Source organism: Lissotriton helveticus, chromosome 8 (assembly GCF_964261635.1).
Source record: "Lissotriton helveticus chromosome 8, aLisHel1.1, whole genome shotgun sequence".
Classification (NCBI taxonomy): Eukaryota; Metazoa; Chordata; class Amphibia; order Caudata; family Salamandridae; genus Lissotriton; species Lissotriton helveticus.
Window position 1 is genome coordinate 451,780,464 of NC_136069.1, and position 25,765 is coordinate 451,806,228.

At 41.4% G+C, this 25,765-nt stretch overlaps 1 protein-coding gene across 4 annotated transcripts in view; it reads left to right on the forward strand.

Moving 5' to 3' along the window:
• The window catches only part of LRCH1 (leucine rich repeats and calponin homology domain containing 1), a 758,040-nt gene that overhangs the window by 677,107 nt on the left and 55,168 nt on the right, over positions 1-25,765 (forward strand). For all 4 annotated transcript variants that reach the window (XM_078657325.1, XM_078657324.1, XM_078657326.1 and 1 more), the window contains one exon: positions 15,643-15,720. In XM_078657325.1, coding sequence (XP_078513451.1) covers positions 15,643-15,720 — 78 coding nt within the window. The remainder of the gene's footprint in view (positions 1-15,642; positions 15,721-25,765) is intronic.

Here is a 25,765-nt window from a genome sequence, read left to right on the forward strand (position 1 = left end):
CTTCAAACTGAACTTTATGCATTTCAACATTTCTTCAAGTGAGGGTTAAGCATGTACCACTTCTGTGCCTTACTCACTGTAGCTGCCTGTTCACCCATTTCATTTATGGCTGTTCAGCACAACTGGTGTGCTCAAGCCCCCTCCTGCTGCCTGTCCTACTTGCTGGTCCCACCTGCGACTATCGCCACTCATAGCTCAAATACTGTGCGATTACTGCTGACTGCGTGATCCCCATGTAAAGCCTGCAGCTCCATTCAGAAGAGAAAGAAGGGTTGTCGGATAGCACAGTTTGAAAACTCAATCACTTAGAAGCAAATTCTGCAGTCACCCATCCTGTTGGGATAGCTGTACATCAACCTTGCTTTGTGTCTACTTCTAGATTCCAGTTCAGTTACAGAGCACACAGGAAAGAATAATTGGTAATGACATACAGCCTATTAAAGTGTCTAGTCATGTATGTTTAATGATAATATAAGTTTCATATATTTTCTGGAAGAATAATTCTGCTTGGACAGTTTGTGAGGGATACATGCACAGCCTAATCTAGATGTTTTATCGGACACTACCATATAAGAGTAAGCGCTCTGACAATTTGAGCCCAGTGACTGCAGAAAGTCCAAGCCTTAAAAAGGAGGCCATTGGTATATCAGTGACCTCTCAAGTTTCGGTGCTTTCAGGGACATAATATTTACCCTTGAGGTATCTAGGCCCAGAGAACTGACTTTCAAAAGTAGAACGCTCCCTTTATTGAGTGTTAATACTTCTTGTCTTGCGGTGTACAGGTTCTAAGCGCTCCAGGTCTCCTTGATTGTTTGACCATTCTACTCTAGTTTAACCCTAATCTCTCATCTCTTGTTTCCAGAATTTGTGAGTTGAATGTTCAATGTTGAATGTATTGAGACTGTAGGCATTTCTGAGGAAAATTTACATCTTTCTTTAACCTTCTTCAAAATTAACAAAAAGGTGGATTCCACTTGACCATATTCCTTTGTTCCATATGTTAATTTCTTTGTGTTAGTTCCCTTATCTCCTAAGATTTTAAGCACTAATAAATAGGTTAAATGCAGCTTTAAGTGTCTTTCATTAAGCATGATATAATATTTTCTGGCCCATTAACATAATCTGCCTTTGATGTATACCCTATTATATATGCAGCAATTCATATACAAATATATTATAATGTTGTTTGTGTATATTGTCGCTAAAATAAACATTTAGCCATGTGCCTTCAACTGTATTCAATCACTAATAGTGTTACGGACTAGGTCCCCACAAGGATGGTAGCACATGTTCAAGTCCCCACAAGGATGGTGCTGTGCGCACGGTTAAATAACAATATATTTGCAAATTTGAAGCAGGATCCTGTATAATGAATTTTTTCTTAACATTTTTCTGTTAGTTGTGTGTTTTAAAAACATTGGGAAAGGTTAGTCCCCACAAGGCTGGTATTCACACATAGTCCCCACAAGGATGGTAACACGTGTATCTGTGTGTGTGTGTGTGTGTGTGTGTATATATATATATATATATATATATATATATATATATATATATATATATATATATATATAATATATAATTCTGACCCAATGACTACCCATTTCAGGAAAGTCTTAGCAGATAGAGGTGTATGGAAAGAAGGCAGTGAAACCAGGTGGTATGTAGTTTAATACATACTAGCATTTTCACCATTTATTACCTGAAGAGCACTCTAGATATTCCTTCGCTGATGGCACATTTTAAACACTTTTGGGGGGGGGAGGTACTCACCCGCAAGGGTCTCAAGGCGCCTGTACGAATACCGCTGTGGAACCCATCCTGGCTTTCCCTGTGAGGTGTCCACTCTTGGGCACCCCCAAGGTGGAGGCCAGGCATCCTTAGCGTTGTGGGGGCCGTTGTGGAGATTAAGCAAGCTATTGTCCAGAGTTGCAGAGTGGGACTCCATGATTGGAATAGGCACCGAGGCGAGAATTATCAGGTCCGTGGAATTTTGAGCCCAAGACCCGCCGAGGCGGGGAATTGAACCCTGGTCCCGGGCTAGACCTCTGCATCAGGGTCTGCCGCTCTAACCATTGAGCCACACTTCTCCACATCCGAGATAACACGGATCAGCATAATGCATTGCACATGCATTTATTTTTATTTTTATGGTTGCGTTAATTCCAATTATAACTGTCCTACTGCTGCACATCCGTTGCTGATAAAGCTACTATATAGATGCTGGTCAAAGCCTTCAGGAAATCTCGAATGGTAGAGAAGTGAACCTCGCCTAGTCTGTGGTATGCAGTTCCAGGGTCACTACCTGATATTTAAATGACATTTCCACAGATTAAGTCAAGGTGCTTGTCATAAAGGAAATATGACTTCTGGACTCTGATCTAGAAGAGTGGAAATATAATTTAATCAATATTTGTTTAAGAAACCTGGTCCATTTTAGGTTATCTTGATGTCTGAGTTGTACTGTTCATAAGACACTACAAAATGTACGTTTTAAAAAAAAGCATAGTGCATAAGCCTCGACAGTCACACCGACATTTTTTGGAGATGTGCAAACTATGCAATTATTCGGTGTCTAATAAGTATGAAAGTGAAATTTGAATCTCCACGAAGGAGCCTGTGCAACTCTGAAACTATGCTTTGAATCACTAGTTTAACTTCGATTAATCCGATTTTACATAGAAATCTGTAAAATATGTTTTTCTTTGCAGATGTCTAAGAGGAGTCTCATACACTCCTGTGTATTAGTCACTAGCTTAAGCACAACACTCATTCCCACCACTTGCAAGTAACTCAAATACTGGGATGTCAAATGCCTCCACCTAAGGGCAAGTACTACACATCTACTTTATTAAGAGTTTTGCGAGTCTATTTTGTGAAGTAATTGAGAAAGCCCAGGTAAATAACAGTTTACTTGATCAATGATCTGATAGCTGGTGCTCTGTCTCAATGGACGACAAAAAGGACGCATCTCAGGTGGCAGAATCCAAACATGCTCACATTACCATCAAACTAGTCTCCTGACCGTGTTTGACATGGACCAGTATCTCCGAGCATGCACAGGAAGACTGAATAACATACTGATGAAGCACAGATGACACCAGCTCAGCAGATGAGACAATGTTTGAGCAATTCTGCATCCCCAGTAGTGTGTGACTCTGAGATACAGTGTATCAGATGCTTAGATAGATTTGGCCATAAGGACCTTTCTCTTTTCCCGTGCTTTTCCATCTTAGCACCCTGCCCCCTCTGTACACCCTCCCCTGGTTCTAACGTCCTCCCAGCGCCATGAAACCGCATGGTATAAGTGCGCTATACAAATTGCTGTAAATTCAAATTCAAATAAGGAACTTAGGAGTACATATCTAGGTAATGTTCATGGAGAGACAGCATTGATTGGTTTTGGATAAATGTTTAAAACAAAATCTGAAAAAGACTAAAACACTGACGACCTACCTAGTCGGTGGATTCCAGTGTGATTCTCAGCCTATGTCCAGCAGTAGACCAGTGGTTATAAAATTACACAAATGCCTGTACGGAAATGTGGGGCTAGTTTTGAAGCAGAACTACCGGACAATAAACTGAGATGTTGATGGTATTCTTTTATGTACTATTAATCATTGGAATGATGAAAGTGCAGGAGAAACACTCTATGGTTTTTTAATTGAGCAAAATAGGAGCTGGTGCCTTTTGCTCATGTTGTAGACTACGTTTGTGTTATGAAGGAAACTATTTATTTCATTTACACAGCACTTGAATTCTTGGAAAGCAAGATGTGAGGAAACGTAATCAAAACATTGTTGGGAGAAACCACTATGTTCTAGGGATTTTGAATACGGTTGGGATCAGTCAAAAGACCAAGATTACTTGTCAACAGGAGAGCAGTGTAGGAGCAGGGGTGGTAAGAGGTGTGGGTTTTCATCATTCAACTGCTCAGTTCCTTGATGATAGTCCCACTGCTATGCACACTCAACGAGTTCCCTTCCCTTCCACTCTACGTACTTACATAACCTCCAGCCTTCCTCTTCACCCAGAGATCTGCCATGACCTCCATTGTTCAGCATTCCTGTGCTGTGTAGCCAGATTTGTGCACATACATGAACACATACCTGCACTTCAGCCATCTTAATGCAAGTGCTCATATATTCCCCCCACACCCGTGTGCTGCAGAGTAGAGAGTCTTCTTTTGGAAATAGTAAATTCGGTTTGTATGGAGTTAGCTTAGGAAAATTAACTGACACCCACCTACGTATTATCCACCGACAGGAGGTGATGGGGACCTTCATATTTTTTTATTTTATTTAAAGAGGTTTACAGACAGGAGGTGAGGGGGGCCTTTTCATTTATTTAAAGAGTTTTATAAAGTACTGGCAAGACCTGAGGGTATTCGAGCACTTTACAACAGAGTCGAAGACCGTATCAGTCAGTCAGAGGGTTAAGATGCCAATTGAGGAGGAATTCTTTCAATTGTTTTTTAAAGTTCATTAAGGATAGGTTAGTTCTGGGATATAGTGGGAGAGAGTTCTAGGTTTTGGGGGCATTGCTCGAGAAAGAGCGTGGAAGGGCTTTTTATTTGTCTTAGGGGTGGTGGGGGGGATGAGAAGAAGGGAGTTGGTGCTTCTCAGTTTTCTCCTCTGGCCTGCCTTTGTAAGTTTGGTCGGGAGGTAGGCTGCTTTACCGGAGTGGAGGACAAGTAGTTTTGAAGCAGCAACATGTTTGAGAATTTGGATATTGTTGACATACATAAAACTTCTTAAGTTTGGCAATAAAGGAGTTCTGCCAGAGGTCTTTTGAAAGCAGATAAAAAAAGCTGAATTACAAAGTTCAAAAGGGCAGGGTTTGGAGATGATTCAAATTTTGCAAAGGTAATGCTTTTTATGTGATCTGTCAAGACGAAACTGATCATCTGTGAACAGGGCTTTGAATTCCTACACTGGACAGACTTTTAGACAGAGCCTGGCTAGAGAGGCAGTGGCATAGAAGTGGGGTGCGGTGGGTGCAAGCCGCCCCGGGAGTCATCACTGAGGGGGGTGACAAAATGGCAAAAATGTGTTTTAAACACATATTTTTGCCATTTTGTCAAGCCGGGGGTGACAACGCATTTTCCTCACCGGATACCTTGCTATGCCCCTGAACAGAGGATTGGATATCTGCGCCCCTAAGCATTAGCACTTTGATCATTCAGGGTTAGTTAGGGTGGGAAGTGTGTTGCTCAGCAGACACTCTGTCAGCAACTGGGCCATGTCATTGGAGCAAACAACAAACCCAGAAATGGGTTTAGTGACCCATAAAAATAAGTTACCAGCTACAAAATAAACCAATTTTATGTTTGTGCAAAAACACAGTTTAAAGTCTTTGCTTTGGTACTCTAATTCCGATTTTTTTCATTTCCTGTGAAAGCCATCGAATTTTGCTGCTTACATTTTTACAAAGTTTGCAATTGGTACAACATTTAAATTCCCAGTATGAATTACATTGCCATAAATGGAATTCATAAATTCAGATTATGTAAGCATTTATGCAGAATCCCTTCTAGATGCACTTTGCACCTTCACACAGCTACCTATGACCAATATGCGTAGAGCAACATGTCTTGTGGCCCAAAAAGTCTTGTAGCCCAGGAAATAAGGGGGATCACATAATAGTGGACGTTGCTAGAGTGTGAGGCAATTAATTTGCAATACGAAGAAAACAAGAAATGTATCAGGAGATAGTAGTGTTAGCTACAGTAGCTACATGTCTAAATGGTGAACCCACAGTTCCATGGTGTGCGGTGCTACAGCAACCTATGCCTAAAAGAAGTATACCCTAAAGTGCTCAGAAATGTATATTTATCCCATCGCCTGAGGTGACAACGTGGATGAGCGATTCAGCAAAGTATGTCACAGAAGTGTTCTAACTAATAATAACCTCTGAATAATGGAAGCATTGAGTACGACATTATTCTGAAAGCTTGGTGATTGTAAGGTGATTAGCTAACTTACATGAAGTGAAGAAATGAATGGAGAAGTATTGTTATGTAAAGAACGTGATGTACACAGCAGAGGTAATTTGAGATAATGGTCTCTATGTTCATTTACCAATTATAAAAATCATACGATAGATTTGCTAATGGATAAGTTGAGTTCACTTCAAAAGAACATTGCATGCCCCTTAGCAGAGCAAAGCAAGATAGTCTGTGAGACGGTGGAATGAACAAATAAATAAAGAAGGAATAATAGCATGTAGTATTGGCTCTATGTACATTATCCAATGCGAAGTTCGTGACCTTGACTGCCTATATGCATAAGTTGAACAGTAAGCTAAAGTTGGAAGATGCCCTAGTGATCGTTTAGGAAGCCGAACAATAAGGTAAATGTAGGGCAAGAGGCAGTAAGTGTATTTCATAAAAGAATGAATAAAGCCGCTAGAACACTATGATTCCAATATCTATATAAATGTACGAATCTTGTATTCCTGTCTTACTTAAACCAATATTAGTAAAATATTAAGTATTACAATTAAGGCATAGTAACCCAAGCAAAAAGTGAGTAAAAATGGGCTGGTATAGTGACATGCATCTCACATGCATGCTATTGTAATGAATGCTAGAAACACTTAGCAGTTGAGGCATAACTGAAATTCTGATTCTAGGAATCAAGATTTAAGAAAGGTATACGTTCCATGTTTGTACAGAGACTTCTAATCGTAGATTCCTCATCGTTTTAATACCTCTAGGCTTCAGACTGGATCCAGGAACTTTTGCATAGCAATGTGTTCCAGAGTTGACAGGTGTGTCATGCAATGTCGTGTCATCTCGTATTGCTCCTCCTCGAGTGGACATGACATCTGATCCCAAATATATATACACACACATCACTGCTCATGCTGGCGTCAGTTCCATTTTTTTCCATGCCAACAGATGAGGATTCTGAGCTTAAACTGTCATTGGATGGTTTAGCCACTTTTTTTTGTGTGCAGAATCACCCTAAAACCATAAGGTTTGAAACTGTACAAATGTTGGTTACAGATCCAGACGATGTCTGTTTCGGGTGGCTTGTCTACAGCTGTGACTAGAAGTCATGTAGTTGTGCGCCAAGATGTGTAAGAAGGCTATCAGCGTCTGTGAGATGAAACTTGTGGTAGTGGGGATGAGAAATTCGAAGACTTATACTTGGTCGATGTCAGCAGTGTGATAGTCCTGATCGAGGTCAAGAGTGAGGACTGTCTCTCCTACTTGAGGTCATTGAAAAGATTGAACTTCCTCAAGCTCAAGTAAATTCAAAAGGAGCCATAAAAAATAGAAACATTGTTCTCGTCAAGGCGCCATTCAGGGTCTCATGACACACCTAGCACCTCTTGCAGAGTCGTCCCCCTTTGCGGAACCGTCAACTGAGTTGTTCTCAATCCGACTTCCTACAGATCAGGATGTAACACCAAATAAGCACCAGCAGCTTAAAAAAGCCATGGATTAAATTTTTGGAGCTGTTCCTGATCTGTCTGTTATGCCTTTGGGCTCCAAGGGGGCCTCTGGCTATTCAGACCTCAATGGATCTATCCCCAGTGCCTGCTGCATCTGTAGACCTTCTTTAGAAGTCCTTTCTATGTCAGCTTTGGGTCCATCAAACAGGGAACCAATGACACCTTTAGTACCACCTACGGCACTTTGTCTGATGCCACAGCTTACTCGGCAGAAGCTGCTGGCCCAGTTATCGATGCCAGTACCGACGTCACAGGTGCCAATTGCAGCTATTCTTCTTCTTTCAGATACTGAAGCCAATGCACCATGTACTATGATTTATGTTAATTCTGAACCAGATCTAACCAGAGAGAAATATATTTTTGATGTGAGATGTTCATGCTGATATTTGGCAAGATCTGCAAGAACCAAGTGGGCTTGATACAACTCCAGATGTAGGTTTATTTTCTCCTACTCCAGCTATGGCCACTGAAGAGCCAGCATCATTTGCAGCAGCTATACATAGGGCAGCTAAGACTCTTGACCTTATTCTGCCCACACAAGAGGAAAATACCACATTATTAACAGAGATTTTAGATTCTGCTTGTTCATTACTATAGCCTTATAGCCCGCCGTAGCGGGCTATTCCAGCTAATAAAGGCCTGCTGCAGTGTTAAATGCCCGAACCGAAGGCGAGGGACTTTAACAAGGCAGCGGGACTTTAGTAGCCGATATAGCTCTGCTACGAAGGGCTATAAGGCTATTAGAACACTCTGCCACTAGAGGGCAGAATGTTCTAACAAATTAAACAAAGGCTTCAGGGGGCTTGAGGGGATTGAAATCTCCCTGAAGCCTTTGTTCACAGCCACAAAGAAGCATTGGAATGTTGGAGCTCCGGGCTTATACCAGCCATTATAAGCCCGGAGCTATTCCATTGTTTTCAATGGAGCTTCCAACATTCCCATGTTCTAATATAACCTTATAGCCCTTTGTAGCGGGCTATACAGGCTATTAAAGGCCTGCTACCATGTTAAAGGCCCGAGCCGAAGGCGAGGGACTTTAACAAGGTAGCGGGACTTTCATAGCCGGTTTAGCCCTGCTACAAAGGGCTATAAAGCTATTTGAACATTCTGCCACTAGAGGACAGAATGTTCTAACAAATAAAACAAAGGCCTCTCGAAGCTCAAGTGGATTTAAATCCCCTCGAGCTCCGAGAGTCCTTTGTAAGACATTGGAATGTTGCTTTGCGGGCCTTTACTGGCCTGTAGAAGCAGGGAGAACTCTATTGTCTACAATGGATCTCCAAACATTCCAATGTTCTAATAGAGAGTTTTTTTCCTTTTAATGAAGCATTAACAGATGTCGGAATGGGTACCTGCACTAAGCTAGGATCTTTCCCTCCAATAAATTGTCAGATTGCTAGACAACACTAACCGACCCTAGGAGATCCGGATTTTCTTCAACACCTGACTCCAGAATACATTATAGTACAAGCTTCAAGTAGTTGCACTATTCCAATGACTTCCCTACTACTCCCCGATAGGGAGTCTTAAATGTTGGAGGCTTGTGCTAATAAGGTGTATTCTTCACTTAGTTTGGGCGTAAGATCAGTCATTATTTCCTGTCTTTTAGGAAGAAATTCCCATGATTTATGGGACAGAGTATCAAATGTGTTTCCCGCAGTTTCACAGGATCCTTGCAAAATTTAGTGAGGTGTTGTTACTGATGGACAAGATGTGGCAAATTTTTCTTTTAAGTCAGGACTAGATACAACAGATTGTTTGGAAGAGCATTGAGATTAAGTGTGGTTATTAGACACCCTGCATGGCTCATATCAACTAGATTTTCTACGGATTCAATAATGGACATGCCTTTTGATGGTCTAGATTTAAAGTTACCTTTGCAACCATAAACATTTTTGTGAATTAGGCTCCAGGTGTGTAACTCGACTTCCAATGCAGAAGCATCAGCGTACTTTAGAAATAGTAAATATTTTTAGGTCTCAATAAAACCAGCTTTAGCTGCCTGCCTGAGCGCCAGTTGATCACCAGAAACAGGTTAGGGGACAGCAGAATAGAGCAAGGGGCTTTCACACCGTATTATCTTGATCTTCCTCTAGTTATGTTAGTCTGACAAGAAGTCCCTTGCAGTGCATGATTTGTTAAAGTGTCAATGCACTGCAATGAAGGCCCAGCTCCTATGGTACTTCCAATGGTACTGCTACTCTCCGTTCTGCTGCACTTCAAACTCTGCATTCTAATGCTGCTTCTCAAGTACTTTCTGAATGCTTAAAGGAAGATCTGTGCATATCACCATTCATCAGGATTCACCAACTGTTAAGCCAGACCAAGCAATGATCAACTGGTTACCAGGTCGCAGGGCTAGCCTCTGCCTTGTATTCAAAAGCACTTTCGCGAGACATTGCCTGTGATGCAACTTTGTTCATTCAGACATAACGGAAAACCTTCATGTTTTTTAGTTCAACTTAATACCTTGGCATATGTCTATGTTGATGGTGTATTCACTATCTCCTTTGGGTTACCTCGGTGCCTAGCCTGAATCATGCGCAGGTAATTTACCACTGCTGCACATGATTGTAAGAAGAGCATAACCTATGGTGTGAACCTGTAGTGTGACGGGGGAGGCTGAGGTGAAAGTAAAGAAGCATGTAAAGTAGCCAGATAACCTACCAGGGATCACTTAGTGAACCCTTGGGTACAGTACATACCTTTTTAGATCTGAATGACCCCATGTCATTAATTCCTCAAAACAGTTCAATAAGATGTATGGAAAGACAGGTGGGCTGTTGGTCAGCCCCCTTCAACCATTTGCTTCCGTTTGTTTTCATGATTTTCATTGCTTGAGCAAGGAAATTGTATTTTGTGAATTGCTAGTTGTCCCTCTTCTGTTCACTTTAGGTTTTGGTGATTGGGCATCATGTAGTCCTTTTGTTAGATTGCAAGAAACCTGATTGCATTCGTCAATGTCCTTGCTTGACCGACAATGCAACATTTTAATTGCCAATTTACACCCTTTTTTGTTTAGGGTGCTATTCATTAATCTCTTAAGCATGTTCATTTGTTTTACTTTGCTGTCATGATAACGTCATTGGATTTACAGCTATTTTGTTCCCCAAGTGAAGACCTGCTCACACAGAGACTATCTCAAAGATGCAACTAAATCTGACACCCTTCGTCAAATGTGTACACTAAGCATCATTTGGTGTGTATATATCTATTATGTTCACATCTTACTACACAAAATCATCATCTGACTCTCTCATAATACTCTTAAAGGTGCAGATGAACCCTGCTTGTACAGTCTTCAGCAAAGGGACCTAATTTCCAGTTTCCATTTTTATCGTAGCCGAAGACTTTGCTTGTTTGTGAGGTTTTCTTGCACAGTTAGGGGTAATACACAGAACGTTTCCTTTTACCAAACACTTCTACTAACAGAAAGACAAACCTATTTGCTTTATGACGGTCTGTTATGGCAGGACATTGATGGCTTGGACCTCTGTGGCAGGGGTGGGAATACAAGATCTGGACAAGGGGGATGAAGGTACAGGGTCAGTGTGGGCTGGAACAATTGACAGCTAAATGTTAGGCTCAATCAGCTGCGCACATCAAAACAGCTGCAAGTTAGATAGTGGGTTAATGCACATGTAGCGGACACTGGGTGCATTTTGCAGCGCACAGATTCCGATTCTACTAAATAAAGTATAGTTTCTGGTCAGGTTACCAGTTTTGATTGCTCTTCCACATCCTTCTTCCTTCAGGGATTGTAATTGTTCAGCAGGAGACAAAATATACATAAATATAACATAAATAAATAAAATACAATAGTGCATGGCTACTGCTTTAGTCACCAATTCCAGTTCTTACCCTTCTAGTAGCCCTTTACTCTTTAAAGAGCATCTTTGTCTGGCGCATGGCGCTCTATGGATATTACTGGGCCTTCTCTGATTACCCCCATTTTTCGTGTATGGGCACACAGCGTCTTGCTGCCCCTGTGGCAAAGCTGGTTAGTTTTTATTATAATTATAGTGTGTACGTTAGTTTCTCACATACCTTCACCCATCAATTACAATTGTTAGTGTCTCTTTATTGATTGGTGAGCTTGTGCATGTGGTATTGTTAATAGACACGTGTGAATGTAATATGGAGTCAATGGGTGCATGAATAGGTGCATGAGGACAAGGAGGAGTTACCGAGCCCATGGGCAAACAAAGGAGTGACTGCCTGAATTTAAGCATTTAGGCTGTTTCTGTTAAAAGCCAGACCTTTTGGTTTTGCCAGTGGTTGTTTATATAGTGTGCACATTGTCTGATGTTTTCTACATCCATTTTTAGGCCTCACTTTAAACCGCTTTGGGTGTCCCTGCTAACTTGTATTGCCCATTCTTTAATATAGACATAGAATAGGTTTTACTCTTTCACAGGAGTAGTTCCCGTGTTGTTTACATGTTAAGTGTATCCTTCTACTTCATATGGCGTGCTTGCATTACAGTGTGTGAGGGACTATTTTGCATCTAAAAAGTACACTGAACTATCACAATCTGTCACATTTAATTCTTGATCGAATACATGCAATACCGACAACCAATACCACCACTAAAACACATACCACCGCTAATACCACTGCTCCTACTACCACCACCAATACAAATATTGCCACCAATGTCACAATATCTCTACCAATACTGCCCATAATAGCATTCACAACACTAACACCATCATCCCTGCCGCCATATTGACATCACAGATACCCCCAATGTTGCCGTTACAACTACCATTACCACTAATATCATCACCACCAAAACAACCACCATCAGTAAAACCATTTCGCAGCATCACTACCTCCATCAACACCACTACCAAGTATTGGAAAAGCTAATAGGTTGGGCTTTAATTTCCTAGTGCACGCTGCATGCCTTTGTTTGCATGTAATGTCATATTGAAGCTGACCCACTGGATTTTGCCAGTACTTGTTGCAAGATGTGTTTCTTCTGACATTCACTGTTCTTTGCTTCTGCTTCTTTTCTTGACCCTGAAAGGAAGGCATTATGCTCACCAATTTGAGTGTTCATTACAAATGTGTGTCCGTAAAGATAGATGGCAGTCTTCTGGCTAGAGCTGGATGCTGAGATGTCAAATTGATATCAACATTTAAAAGTCACAAATCTGATTGTTGTTTACGTATCCTTTTATGCTCAAAAACATCAATAGCAGCCTTAAAAGGCAGCACATACTGATGCACAAAATAGTTTTCTTCCGGTTAATTTGCTGCCAGTCATAAGTCCCTGTGAGAGGTCATCAGAAGAAGTTAAATCGAGGTCAATAGTGAAGTCTAGCGCTTTTCCATCTCCTTTGGTAAATTAATCTATTGCCGCAGCATGAAATTTTCACTTTTCTTCACTTGCTTTTTTTACGATCTTGCTGATTGCTTGTTACCAAGAATTATTGTGTGCTAGAATTATAGTCTGGTGGGATCAATTGAAATGAGCATGTACAACAGCCTTCAGAATGCATCAGGCTTTTAAATGAAAGGGCCCAAGAGTAACAGAATGTCCATAACATCATAACACTCACTCTGTGACCTTACATGAAAAAGGTATCCCTTTAGGTTTTTCTACTGAATCTCTTTGGGTGTTTTTTTCAGATCCCTGTCGGTGTCAGTAAATGGCTTCCAGGTTTACATGAACTAAATTATTCCATTGCTTTATCCTGAGATTTATACAGGAATTCTGATCACAATATTGCAATATTCAAAAATGGAATTACTACTTTATTTTTTTATGTTGAACACAAAAATATTTTACTGTGAAAGTACTCACAGCACCTTCTGCCAATGATATGTTTTTTATGTTGATTTTAGTGTTGTGTTTTTATGTCGTTTTTTTTGTATGTTAGTACATACCATGGCTGGTTCCAACCTGGAGCAAAAGAACGATGGATTAAACGCAAGAGATTTATTCAGCATTTCATCCATCATTTGTTGCCGCAGCATGATACGTACAACAGCCAAGCAAGGCAGCATTAATTATGAATTGTTAAAGCACAGCGTCACAGATTTTTTCAACTGGATCTTCGCAAGAGACAGAAAAGATATTCCTGAAAAAGGCCAAGTTAATGTAGTATAAGCCTCAGCTTTGCCGGCCACAAGGGAAAGATATGAAAATTCCACAGTGACTACTCTTTGTCCACAAAATTATTATAGATTTTGATATTTACTACGCTATCTAGTCATAGTCACCTAAATAAGTTTTCATAGCTCCAGGGCTGCCCTAATTTGTAAAAGAATAAGTCAGCTAACAGGGCATAAAGGACTGATTGGCCAAACCAATGGCGAAAGAAAGAGGCCGCTGAAACTACCAAGGCCTGGCCACACTTCTGCTGAGTCCACTGTAGGCTCACATGCCTTAGAACCATCTGGCCCTGTACCGGAAGACTTGTTTCTGAGCCATTTTGTTTTACCACTGCGACCTCTGCTCAGGATTGACTTCCCAGTTCAGATTTCTGGCACCTCAGTGGGGTTCGGCATTTTGTCAGGTCCCCGTACGTGCATCATTTTCCCCTTCCAATGTCCAAAGCCTTGGGGCAGCATAACCGATCCAGATTATGGCCCACTGGTGAAGCAGGCTTGGAGTAGATGGAGAACACAACATCCCTAATGACCAGCTGGTTTGATCCACACATCTTTTTCTAATGTCTTCCCAATAGCAAGAGGACCTCATGTGCAAAGATTTCTAGTGCATTAGTGTGACTCACCATGGACTTCTCTGCATGCAAACTCTGGCTGATCACACAAACCGAAACATCACGGATAGTTGTGTCCTGTGAGAAAGCATCCGTATGCAGCACATGCACAAATTATGCGGAACAACGGTGTTCCTAAGAACAACTTAGATCTGTGGATGGGGCATACCCAGGTGAGTGACAGGGAACATTCATAAAAGGGAGTGCCAATGAGAAAACACGCTGCTCTTCTAAATTACACCTCAAATCTCCTCGTCTAAGTGGTGCCGTAAGTGTGAGAAAGTGCACAAATAGTAAGTACCCTGTTCCACGGAGAGATTTGGGAGTAAAGAAATACTTTTCATCAAAATGGCATTTTCCTTTGAAGGGAAAACAAGGAATTTCGAGGGCTAACAGGTGATCCTAGTGCCTGTGTTTCTTTTGTATTCACAGTTTCTCCCTTACAACACACACCAGCATGCCCTACTTCTTCCCAAAGCCTTGCATCTATAGCATATCTTCCTTCTCCACATTGCCTGGTGGCACCAGCCTCATGTCTGTCACTCATCACTCTTGGTGCTCGGCTGTCTCCAGCTCTTGTTTTCGAGTCTCTATTCTTGCACCTTGGCATCTCCTGCTCCTCTGTGGCATTGCCCTATTGCTTCATGGTCGATTCATCGTTTCTCTCCATTCATAAGTGCACTTGTGAGGGCACCTGCTTTGAATGCCTCCGGTGGCCTCTCACCTCAACACTGACCATATCCAGTCCGACAGGAGAGCGTAGTGAAGGAGTCAGAAGAGAGGAAAACATAACCAGCAACCTCCATATGTGAAGATGCCAAGAGTTAGCCAGTAGGGCTTATTGGAAATAGGAAGATGGGAGTGATGGTTAGCATGACCAATATCTGTGAATAGAGTGATCTAAAGGAAGGATAGTCTGTTGTAGCAACATTTGCTCTTTTTTAGTATTAACCGAATACCCTGAGAATGAGGAGATCGAGCTGTGTGTGAAAACATGAAGAAAACTGGCAAGAAGCAATTGGGATTTCACTAAAGAAAGGAGGAAACCAATTGCATGGCTGGACAGCGCTTTGGTTTTGGAGCACATGGCTGTAACTGATCAATAAATCTAAAACCAAGGTGGATTGTGTCTGCTCATTTCTCCATCACTAACATTTTACAGAAATCGCGAGATATTTTTAGTATTGCTGTGATCATTTCCTAACCATGTTCAATAGAATCTCTGTAGTGCGGAGAAGCATACTGTTAGGGAAGTCAGTCGTGCGAAAGAATCGGATGAGAATTTTACATGTAGTAAATTCCTAAATTTGCATGTGAATCTGATAACAGCCTTACATCTCCCCAGTGCATTGACTCCTGGACTAGAATATGTAGCTATATTTCTGTGTTTGTGTATTTTCTTTTTTTCATTTTTCTGTACACTAACACTTTTATTATTCTTTATTTACAGCCAAAATTGAGCATGGCCAAATGCCGGAGGAATGTGGAAAACTTTCTCGATGCTTGTCGGAAAATGGGAGTGCCAGAGGTACTGTAGTGTTTTGTTCATACAGGTTGTTAAAATAACATTTCTGCAGTCATTCTCAGGCCTTTATTTTTTCAGATTTTTTAAGGGAATTGGTGTGCTTTGGAAGACTTTTTGCTATTTGAATACATAATTCCACATGTTTATTTGAGTCCTTTGAGAAGCAGTGGGTAGATCTGCCCCGCTGTTACTCTATATTTGAATGCAGCCAATGTGTACCGAACACAAATACCGTTTTTTGGGGAAAAATCCGCGTTTGAAATTAAAGAAATTCCTTTGGCGTGTAAGACAAGGATACAACTTATTTGACGCATTCATGACTCATTCTAATGAAAATAGTTACAAACTGTTCATCTTCTATTGAAAATAAGATTAGAAATTATTTCATTATTTCACGTGTGTTTTATTAAACTGCTTTGAGATTTGAAATAATCGGTTAAAACAGTTTGTTTAAAGTTTGATGTGCAGAACACGAAAAGTGCCTCCTAAACGGCGTTTTAAATAATCAATTACTCTACACAGATCGATTGTTAAATTCGAGATATTTCTTGTTGTAAATTACGTGATGTTTTAATTGCATTAATTGGTAACTCGTGCACAAGGACAAGATAGCAGCTTTCATTGAAAGGTAAAACACGATTGTCATTTACTGCGAGACACCTATCCCTTTCAAATGCAACTCAAAAGAGGTAGCCCATAGGTCTGGCCCCATTGTCCTCTGAAGAAAAACGTAAAATAGCATTTGTAATTTCAAGACAATTGGGTACCATTTTATTTTTAAGTTTTACTCTCTGTCTTTTCACATAAAGGGTTTAAAATGATGATAGTGGTTCATGCCTCTGTGTATCTGCTACACTTTAACACTAAGGCACCCAGTTTTACTTTTGCTCCCACTTAGTTAATGTTCATATTTGAAACATTTTCCTGGGTGGGAAAGAAACAAAAGAGATCTTTATATTTTCCAAATGTGCATTTGTTTAGAATTGGGAACAACATGCCTAAGAACAGAAGGGGAAAAAATGTATGAAATATAAGGCATTTGTCACTTATCGCTCACGACTTATTATAAGCTGAGAAAGAAACATTTGATAAAAGGCAGAGCATATTAAAGTTGGGCTGGAAAGGATATATAGGCCCTGCGACTCAAAGCATGAACGTGGAAAAAAATTCCCTTCAATATTTTGGAAAGTGCTCTTTTCACACTACATGAATAGATTACAGTATAGCGCCATTTCCATTATTTACCCCAAATATGTTGGTCGTCATTTAATTGCAGTTCACCGATCGGAGTACTGCGATCTAAAATAAATTCCACTACAGTTTGTGACAAAATTGTGACAGCCCTTGTCATAATGGTGTCCCTAGAACAGTGGTGCATATCCCTCACTTATTGTGGCCATTCTTGTCATCATACTAATGTCCATGAAAATTGCCTTGTTTGAGGGGAAACTGGCTTATTGATGCAAACTGAAACAATTGTACACCAAAGAATACTAAACACCAATAAATTATACTTCATGGTAATCTGCATATTATTTAGATACAAACCTGTTGTTGTTTTATACAAATTGGTTTAATTTGTGAAATATATTTGAATTGGGTAGGCTTTTGGTGTTTAGTATTCTTTGGTGTCGGAGGTCACTTACTGTTATGACTGTTAATTTATGTTATGTTATGTTATGTTATAAAATATTTCTAGAGCGCACTATCACCGATTGGTTGCTTGGCGCTGTGAGCAGCAATAACATGAACATAGAGGCAGAGAATTAAGGGAATGCTTGTCTGAATAGCCAGGTCTTCAAGGCTTTCCGGAAAGAGAGGAGGTCCTGACAATTCCGGGTCTCCACCGGGAGAGAGTTCCACAAGCAGGAAGCGAGGGTGGCAAACCTACGACCTCCTGCACGCTTTAGATTGAAAGAGGGCGACTGCAGGAGGTTCTGATGGAGTGAGCGTAGGTTGCGGGACGGGGTGTATTTGGAAATCAGTTTGTTAATGAATGATGGACTTTTACAGTATAAAGATTTGAAAATTATGCAGCCAGTCTTGAAGGCACAGCGCTGGACTACAGGGAGCCAGTGTAGTTTCCTAAGGAGAGGGGTAGCTGCTTGGCGCCTAGGTTGGTTCAAAATCAACCTTGCGGCATAGTTCTGTACCATCTGGAGTCGCTTAGCTAGGTAGTTGGGAAGGCCTAGGTAGATGGCGTTAGCGTAGTCCAGATGGGATAGTACAGTAGAAATCACCACCTGGGTGATTGCCTCGGGTGTGAGCAGGCGGTGTACCTTCCGGATTTTCTTCAATTGGAAGAAGCACTTGGAGACCACTTGACCAACTTGAGTTTTAAGAGATAAGTCGCGGTCCACAGTGACTCCAAGTGTTTTAGCTGCCGAGGAGGGTGTAGGGGCTTGGCCCAGTTCGGAGGGCCAGTAGTGCGGGCCCCAGTATTTGCCGCTTTCGCCGGTCAGGACTAGCTCCGTTTTGCCCGGATTTAATTTGAGCTGGTTCTGATCCATCTAAGTTTTAATGAAGCTCATAGTGGACTGAAAGTGCCGAATGGAGTCTTCGGTGTTGTCGATGGTGAAAAGCAGCTGTAAGTCGTCTGCATAGTTGAAGACTCTCACCTGATTGTCTCTTAAGGTTTGGATCAGTGGGAGAATTTATGACTTGTTTGGATATATTTCATTCGTTCGATTAATCAAGATTTCTATGATATTACTACGTTTGAAGCCTTGGCATGTGAGACGGGTGTAAAGTCATAGTGTTCGATTCCTGGTCCTATAAGCTGTACGTAATTCAGCAGAAGTCCTGTGGCTGGGAGACCGGTAATAAAATTGGATGGTTTCAGCCTCCCTTTTCCAAGTAGATTCTCTGTTACACTATATGGCTAAGAATTTGCTTGGAGGAGGCAAAACTGAAAGAAAATGAAGTTAAGAATGATGCTATGTACAATTTGAAAATGGCAGACCACACCACGTTGCACTACTAGATTTTTGTAACCCATAATCTGTATAGCTCTTTAGCTTGTTGTTTTAGAGAAATTGTGCTGGAAAATGCACTGTTTGCTCTATTTTTCTAAGTTTTCTTGACGAAGGTGAACCTCAACACCGCATGGAAGTATTACACTTGCCCGGTACACTCTAGTATATTGGCATATTTTATTACTACCCATTCAGAAAGTCTTTTTTGCTCTTTTGTGCAGAAATCATGATATGAAATACACAATTTGGTCCTGTTTTTTATTTTTAACTTTGCTTGAAAAATAACTCTGCTGGACTCCCCAGTGAAAATCGGGCAAGAAGTTAATGAAGCTGTGTGGACCCAATGTTCCTACTGTCCATGTTCAGTACGAGAAAGTAAGTTGTTGCGTGCTTAGTTGAGATACGTTGAAGTCCTTTCGTCCTTTTACTAAAGTCAGAGGTTGGCTGGGCCTACTGGCGATGAAGAGACCTGAGAAGTCGCTACTGTTTCTGCGCCAAAATATTTATGAAAAAATAAATTAAGTGGACTCCCTCTTAGCACGTAGACTCGGTGAAACCAGGACAGCCAAGAGAATACCCACTATGAAGGGTAGAGATGGCGATCCTATACAGGGGAAGCACGGAAACAACATGCATTTCAACAATATTACTCAGCTCTGTACTCAGTGGAGCTAGCGAGTCCCTGTGAGATAAGTCTTTGTTTGCTCGGCAGAGCTGCTGAAATTATTGAGCACCAACAGGTTGGTATTAGAGGCTCTTATAACTCCAGAAGAGGTAACTAAAGCTATCAATGAGGTTCATCCTAATAAATCACCCAGTCCAGATAGACTAACAAAATCATTCTACTAATACTTTAACCTGGATCTTGTCCCGAAAATAGTCTTTGTTCCTTTCCTTTTTACATTCAAGCTCAGCGATGCCTACTGTTGCAGAGCCTCACATCTCGCTATGACACAAATAAGGTAAATCCCCCGAATAGTGTAAGGCATATCGCTTCATAGCACTCCCTAACACTGATGTTAAAATATACTCAAAGGAACTGGCAAACCGCTTAATCCCCCACATACCTTATTTAATCCATCCTGACCATTCAGGTTTTGTTCCCAACCACCAAGCTGCGCATGTTGAGTCCTCTGCCTCATAAAAAAGGTGACCCTTTGAAATGTCCCCCTAACAAACCGTTCCATAGGTGCTAAAAAAACGTTTGACAGGGAGGGTGCACCGTTCCTGTTTAGAGTGCTTGAGGGCATTGGATTGGGACCGAACATGCAGACCTGGATTGCAGGAAATTACCAGGCACCGCTCACTAGAGTGCCGGTGAACAGTGAGAAGTTGGTCCTATTTTTACTGCATAGAGGAACTTGTCAGGGCTGCCCACCTGTCGCCACTATAGTTTAAATTGACCATTGAACCACTGACAGCCCATAGTAGGAAACACCCTGAGAGCAGCATACAATTCAATTATTTGCAGATAAAATGTTGCTGATTATCACGGATCCATGTTGTTCTCTCCCATTGGCACTAGAATTTCTTGGCAGACTTGGGACATTGTCCGGTTTCAAAGTCAATGTATCAGCAACTCAAGCATTGTGAGTAGGTATCTCCAATCCATGAAAGATGCAGTGGGGAAATACTTTCCCTTTACTGGTCCAAAGATTAGATAAAATACCTATGGATTTATATCACAACAAAGCTGCAAAATCTACACGCAGCAACTACTCTAGGCTCTTTGGTGCAATCACCAGAACCACGTCAATACCTTTACCTCTATTGGATAGGACTGATAAAATGAATATCTTAACTAGATTATGATCTGTCTTTAAGACTGTCCTGGGAAGATTTCCAGAGGCAGCGGTAGTAACTTGCAGAGATCAGTGGACTGCTTCATTTGGATGGCTAAGAAAGCTAAATTGTTGTAGATGGTCTTGCAGTCGCACAGACGTTTAGGTGGGTTGGGATTACCAGACATTAGGCAGCACTATTGAGCTACACAGCTCAGTGTCTTTTTCGAGTGGCAATGGGAGACAGAAAGCCACTGGATCCACATGTATGCAGCAGTGTTGGGAAGGGCACTTTGGGCAATACCATGGTTGATGGGCCCACAGCATTCTATGTCTTTGAGATCCTGAGACCTACGCTGGGCATATGGGATGCTGTGGTCAAAAAATAACTCCTGACATCCTTTCCCTCGTCATGTATGCCGTTGTCAGGAAACCCAAACTTCACAGTGGGTGATTCAACGTTAAGGACAGAGGGTGGGCTGAGAGCAGCTGCTGGGTCCTTAGGCACTAATTCGATAAAGTAGACATAAATACATTTAAACAGTAGAAGAAAGAATATAAACTAGAGGAAAATGAGCGCATGAAGTACTGGCAGATGTGTAATTGGGTATTATACCCAGAAAACCAAAATGGTGGCCTGTAGACCACTCAAGGACTGGGAAAAAATGTAAGGCCTTCTTTCTAACATATACCAGATACTTATGACCAGAGAATCGTGTGTCAATGGTCCTACTTGAAGAAGTGGCAAGTATTTTAAAACGAGAGATGCCAATGTAACAATGGTAGACACTCTGGGCAGACATAACAGCTGCATGTAGAAGTGCCCCAGACTGAGAGTTCCTCAACAGATAGATGACATTATGGACCTTAACAACCAAGAGATTGAAGGGGGTGTATTCACAAAGATTCACAAGCATGCTGGAGTGGTTGTAACAGGGAGGGTGATGATATGCATGTATGGTGGTCCTGTCCAAAATTACGAATGTTTTTTGGCAAGAAGTTTGGAAGAAGTCTATTCTAAAACTGGACCCAGCCATCTCTGTTCTGTTAAATTCAAATTATTGACAAGCGAATTGCGACCAACATGATTTTGGCACTAAACCAGTTAATTTCAAAAAACTGGAAATTGACCATCATCCTGACCATTCATGAATGGACAGGTAAACTGTGGTTGTTGCTGGCTATGGAAAAACATATCTCGGAATTGCAAGTTATGGGCCATACATAGGAGAAAATATGGGGTCCCTAGCCACCTACCTGATGAACCTACCCATCACTTTGGGTAGCCCACAGTCTTTGTAATCAATGAGACTGGTTCAAACTCAAGACGGTGAAAAGAGGATGTAATGTTAGATGGTAAGCGAGAGACGAACAAGCTATGTAATCATGCGAGTGGGTGTAGAATGTGACGGAGCTGATCTGTAAGGGCTGAGAACGTTTACAGTTTTCAATGTGCATTACAAAAATGCATGTTGAAAATCTTTTGGAAAGAAAAAAACAGCAGGTGAAGAGTGGCAGCCCACCAGATGTGGCAACTTATGAACAGCCAAATATAGGGTATTTGGCTAATTATGTCAGAGTAAGTTCCCAAAGGAACTGTTATAACAGCCAACCTATATGCTTTGCCCGCCAGAATATGCAGACTTTCTAACCATAGGATGGGCATTATACAGCCAGCCACGATATATGATGTGGGCAGTCCATTACAAAGTGTTAGAGGTGCAACCCCAAGGAGTGTGCATCTTACAAGCAATCAAGGTATAACCTCTGGGGAGTATACACAACCGTGGTAGAGGAGCAATCCAGCTGAGGATTAAAATTTGATGACACTGTTTGTAATATCTGATGAGTCCTCCAAAGAGTGATGTGATGGGGAGAACAGAGGGAAATGCTGTGGAGGAAGTGGAGTTAGTATCTTTTGTTTATAGATGAGGAAAAGGTGAAGGGAGTTTCAGCAGTAGAGGTTGAAAGGTATACATTGGGTCAAGGGGTCCACCAAACCCCTAGGTTGGTACTAACCATGTGGTTGTTGCTGCTTGGGGGTAGAGTGAGGGCGGATGGTGGACAGATTAGGGAGTCTAGAGGAAGTGACAGAAAGTGGTGCTCATTTGAAGGGAAACAAGAGATAAGGTCAGTGGTTGCAGCCCATACTATGCCTGGTCATAAGAAGCATAAAAAGGAAAGATGCCTTATGAAGACACATTCATCCACTCCAGCCACACAGGGTTGATTTATCAGGAAGATCCCCATATCCCTACAGCCCAAACATTGAAGACTCCTCAGGAAGATGCTCTTGCCCTCTCCATCCTTGAGATGGATCATGGTGCTGAATGCTCTAGAAGGAGAGGGGCCAAAGGAGGATGATGGCAAGGGCACAGGTTCGGCTGGGTGGCAGCAACCAGGAGGTCTACATTACTTGAATCCTCTGTGAGGCACACAATATAGACTGAGAGAGGCCTAGTTCATCTTCAGAGAGGTACATTGAGTCAAGACATAAACATATGTGATTTACAATAGCACCCTATTACACAGCTTCATATGCAGAGGCAAAGACCGAGCAGATAGTGATGCTTCCAATGTAATCAGTGCAGAGAAAAAGACAAAAGAATCCCTCCAGTACTGATACCAGAGGGCGTGGCCTTGATGCAGTGGGCAATGAAGTAGCACAGTTGTGTACTAAGGAGGAGAGGGGTTCAGAAAGGAGGGAGAGGAAGAAACAAATTCACCTGAGTCTGATCTGACTTTGATGGAGGTAAAAATTGCACTACAGGAACTGGCAGCTGGTAAAGCTGCAGGACCTGATTGTATCCCACTAGAGTTATATAAGTGTTTAGAGGAAGAAATTACACCAATATTCTATTTAAAGGGGTAGTGTGCTCAGGGTTAATCCCAGAAACATGGAAAGAGACAAATATTGTAGTCTTTCATAAGAAAGGAAAACCTAAAGACAATCCAGGCTCCTATCGCCCGATCTCCCTCATCAATTCAGATACGAAATTATATTCTAAGATATGGGCGTTAAGACTGGGAAGGATCATTGGTCAGTTGGTCTCCCCTTGGCAGCATGGGTTCGTGCCAAGCCGCGACACCACAGATCATATAAGACGAGCCATAGCTCTGTTCGATGCCGTTGCTGCCAGGGGTAAGGATATGGCCATGATCCTTTTAGATGCTGAGAAAGCATTTGATCGGGTGGCATGGGAGTGCTTGTGGGGGATTTTGGTTGGTAGGGGGTTTGGCAACAAGAGCTTGAAGGCTATTAAGGCTATGTATAGAGATCCGGTCGCAAGGGTCATGGTCATGGGACAAAGCTCTGACAAAATAATAATCAAAAGAGGTACCCGACAGGGCTGTCCATGTTCTCCGATACTATTTTCACTGTACATAGATCCCCTGATCCAAAAAATATTAATGTCCGAGCAGATTATCCCGGTTAAACTCAATAGCTATACAACTAAAATCTTGGCTTACGCCGACGATTTGGCAATTATCACAACTGCTCCACAACAAGCATTGGCTGAGATTAGTCAACTGGCCAAGGACTTCGGGGTACAGTCAGGATACCGATTAAATGAAGAAAAAACACAGATTATTTGTACAAATAACATTGTTAAACAGGATCATAGATATGTGGACTCAGCTGTATATTTAGGGGTAAGAATAAATGCGAATGTCAACAAGATCATTTCGGACAATTACTATCCACTGCTAGAGTCAATTGAGAGGGAGTTAAGGAGGATTGACGTGTTACATTTGTCACTGATCGGTAGGGTAAATGTTGTAAAAATGACTATGTTCCCTAAGCTGCTCTACCTCTTTCGATCTATACCATTGCTATTAGAGGAGGGGACAATTAGGAGGATAGAAGGAACATTTATCCGATTTGTCTGGCAGTATGGGAAAGTTAGAAGGTCATTGGCACACCTGTCTCTACCTCACAAGAGAGGTGGCCTAGCCATGCCCAACATAAGGCTATATCATTGGTCGTGTTTGTTAGTTCAAATGAATATATTGTTTACATTGGATGATGGAACAGCAGAATCTTCACCTGATATTCGATTAATCCCCACTATCTACGAGCTTTAAGTTGGTAGGAAGGCAGTAGGATTGCTGATGCGAGAGGTTGAAAGGAGATTTTATAAAAGATCCAGATACAAGATCTTGATGGCTGTATGGGGAACCTGGAAATCCGTGGGGAAATATCTAAAGATTCCAAAAATTCACGCCAATATTGATATATGGAAATCTAACATTTTTGTGCACTTAGGCTATAATAATAGTCGATTTTGGAGGGAGAAGGGAATTAAGTGTCTAGGGGATGTTGTATCCGGAGAAGAGATTACTGATTTTAACACATTACAACATAAATTCGGGCTTCCATCTAACCATTGGCTACTTTATGCACAGATGGCTCAAACAATTAGATCACTCAGGCCTAGGCTATCTCCTCAGGTTTGCCATACATTAATTGAATATCTGAAAAATGGAGGTAAGAAAATCAGAATCTGTTATGGCAATCTTTTGCAGGAGTTAGACGATGACATGGATAAGGTTGAAACCACCCTAGCTCTTAAACTAGGGGACCCGGATGTAGATCTGGATCTCGCCATAGTATTAAATAAAAAGATTTTTCGCTCCACAAATCTAAGGGCGCAACACTATAAGACCCTTTTTAACTTATATTTCACTCCATCAAAGCTGTTCGAGTGGGGAGTGAGAGATAATGATAGATGCCCTAGGTGTAACTTGGGACCGGCTGATTTACTCCACATGTTTTATAATTGTCCGAGCCTGACACTAATTATAAAAGAGATACAGCAATTTTTAGAGGGGCTGCTAGAACAAAACATCGTTTTATCCCCAACAATGGTTTTAGTCGGCTCGGATGGGAAAATGGAGACAGATGGTGGTGCGGAAGCTTTAGTCTTCATATCTGTCGCTATATTTCGCCTCTTAATTTCAGCGGGTTGGAAAGATCCCTATCCCCCTACCTTCCAACAATGGCTCTCAAGATTTTTAGGAATGCATAATATCGAAGAAAGCCTTTACGAGCTTAAGGGGAGGAAAAAATGTGAATTCGGCAAGAAAATTTGGGCTCCAGTTAGAAAATGGAGGGAATCTAGACATTGATTAAATGAAAATAAGAATTTATAAGACTGTCTGGTTCACAAGTAGACTGTGTTTCTTTTAAATCCTGTTTTATCTCCTCCTGCTGTTGTAAATACCATGATCTTAATACTCTTCAGAATATCTATTTTTATTGTATAATCACAGTTTAATGAATTACTATGT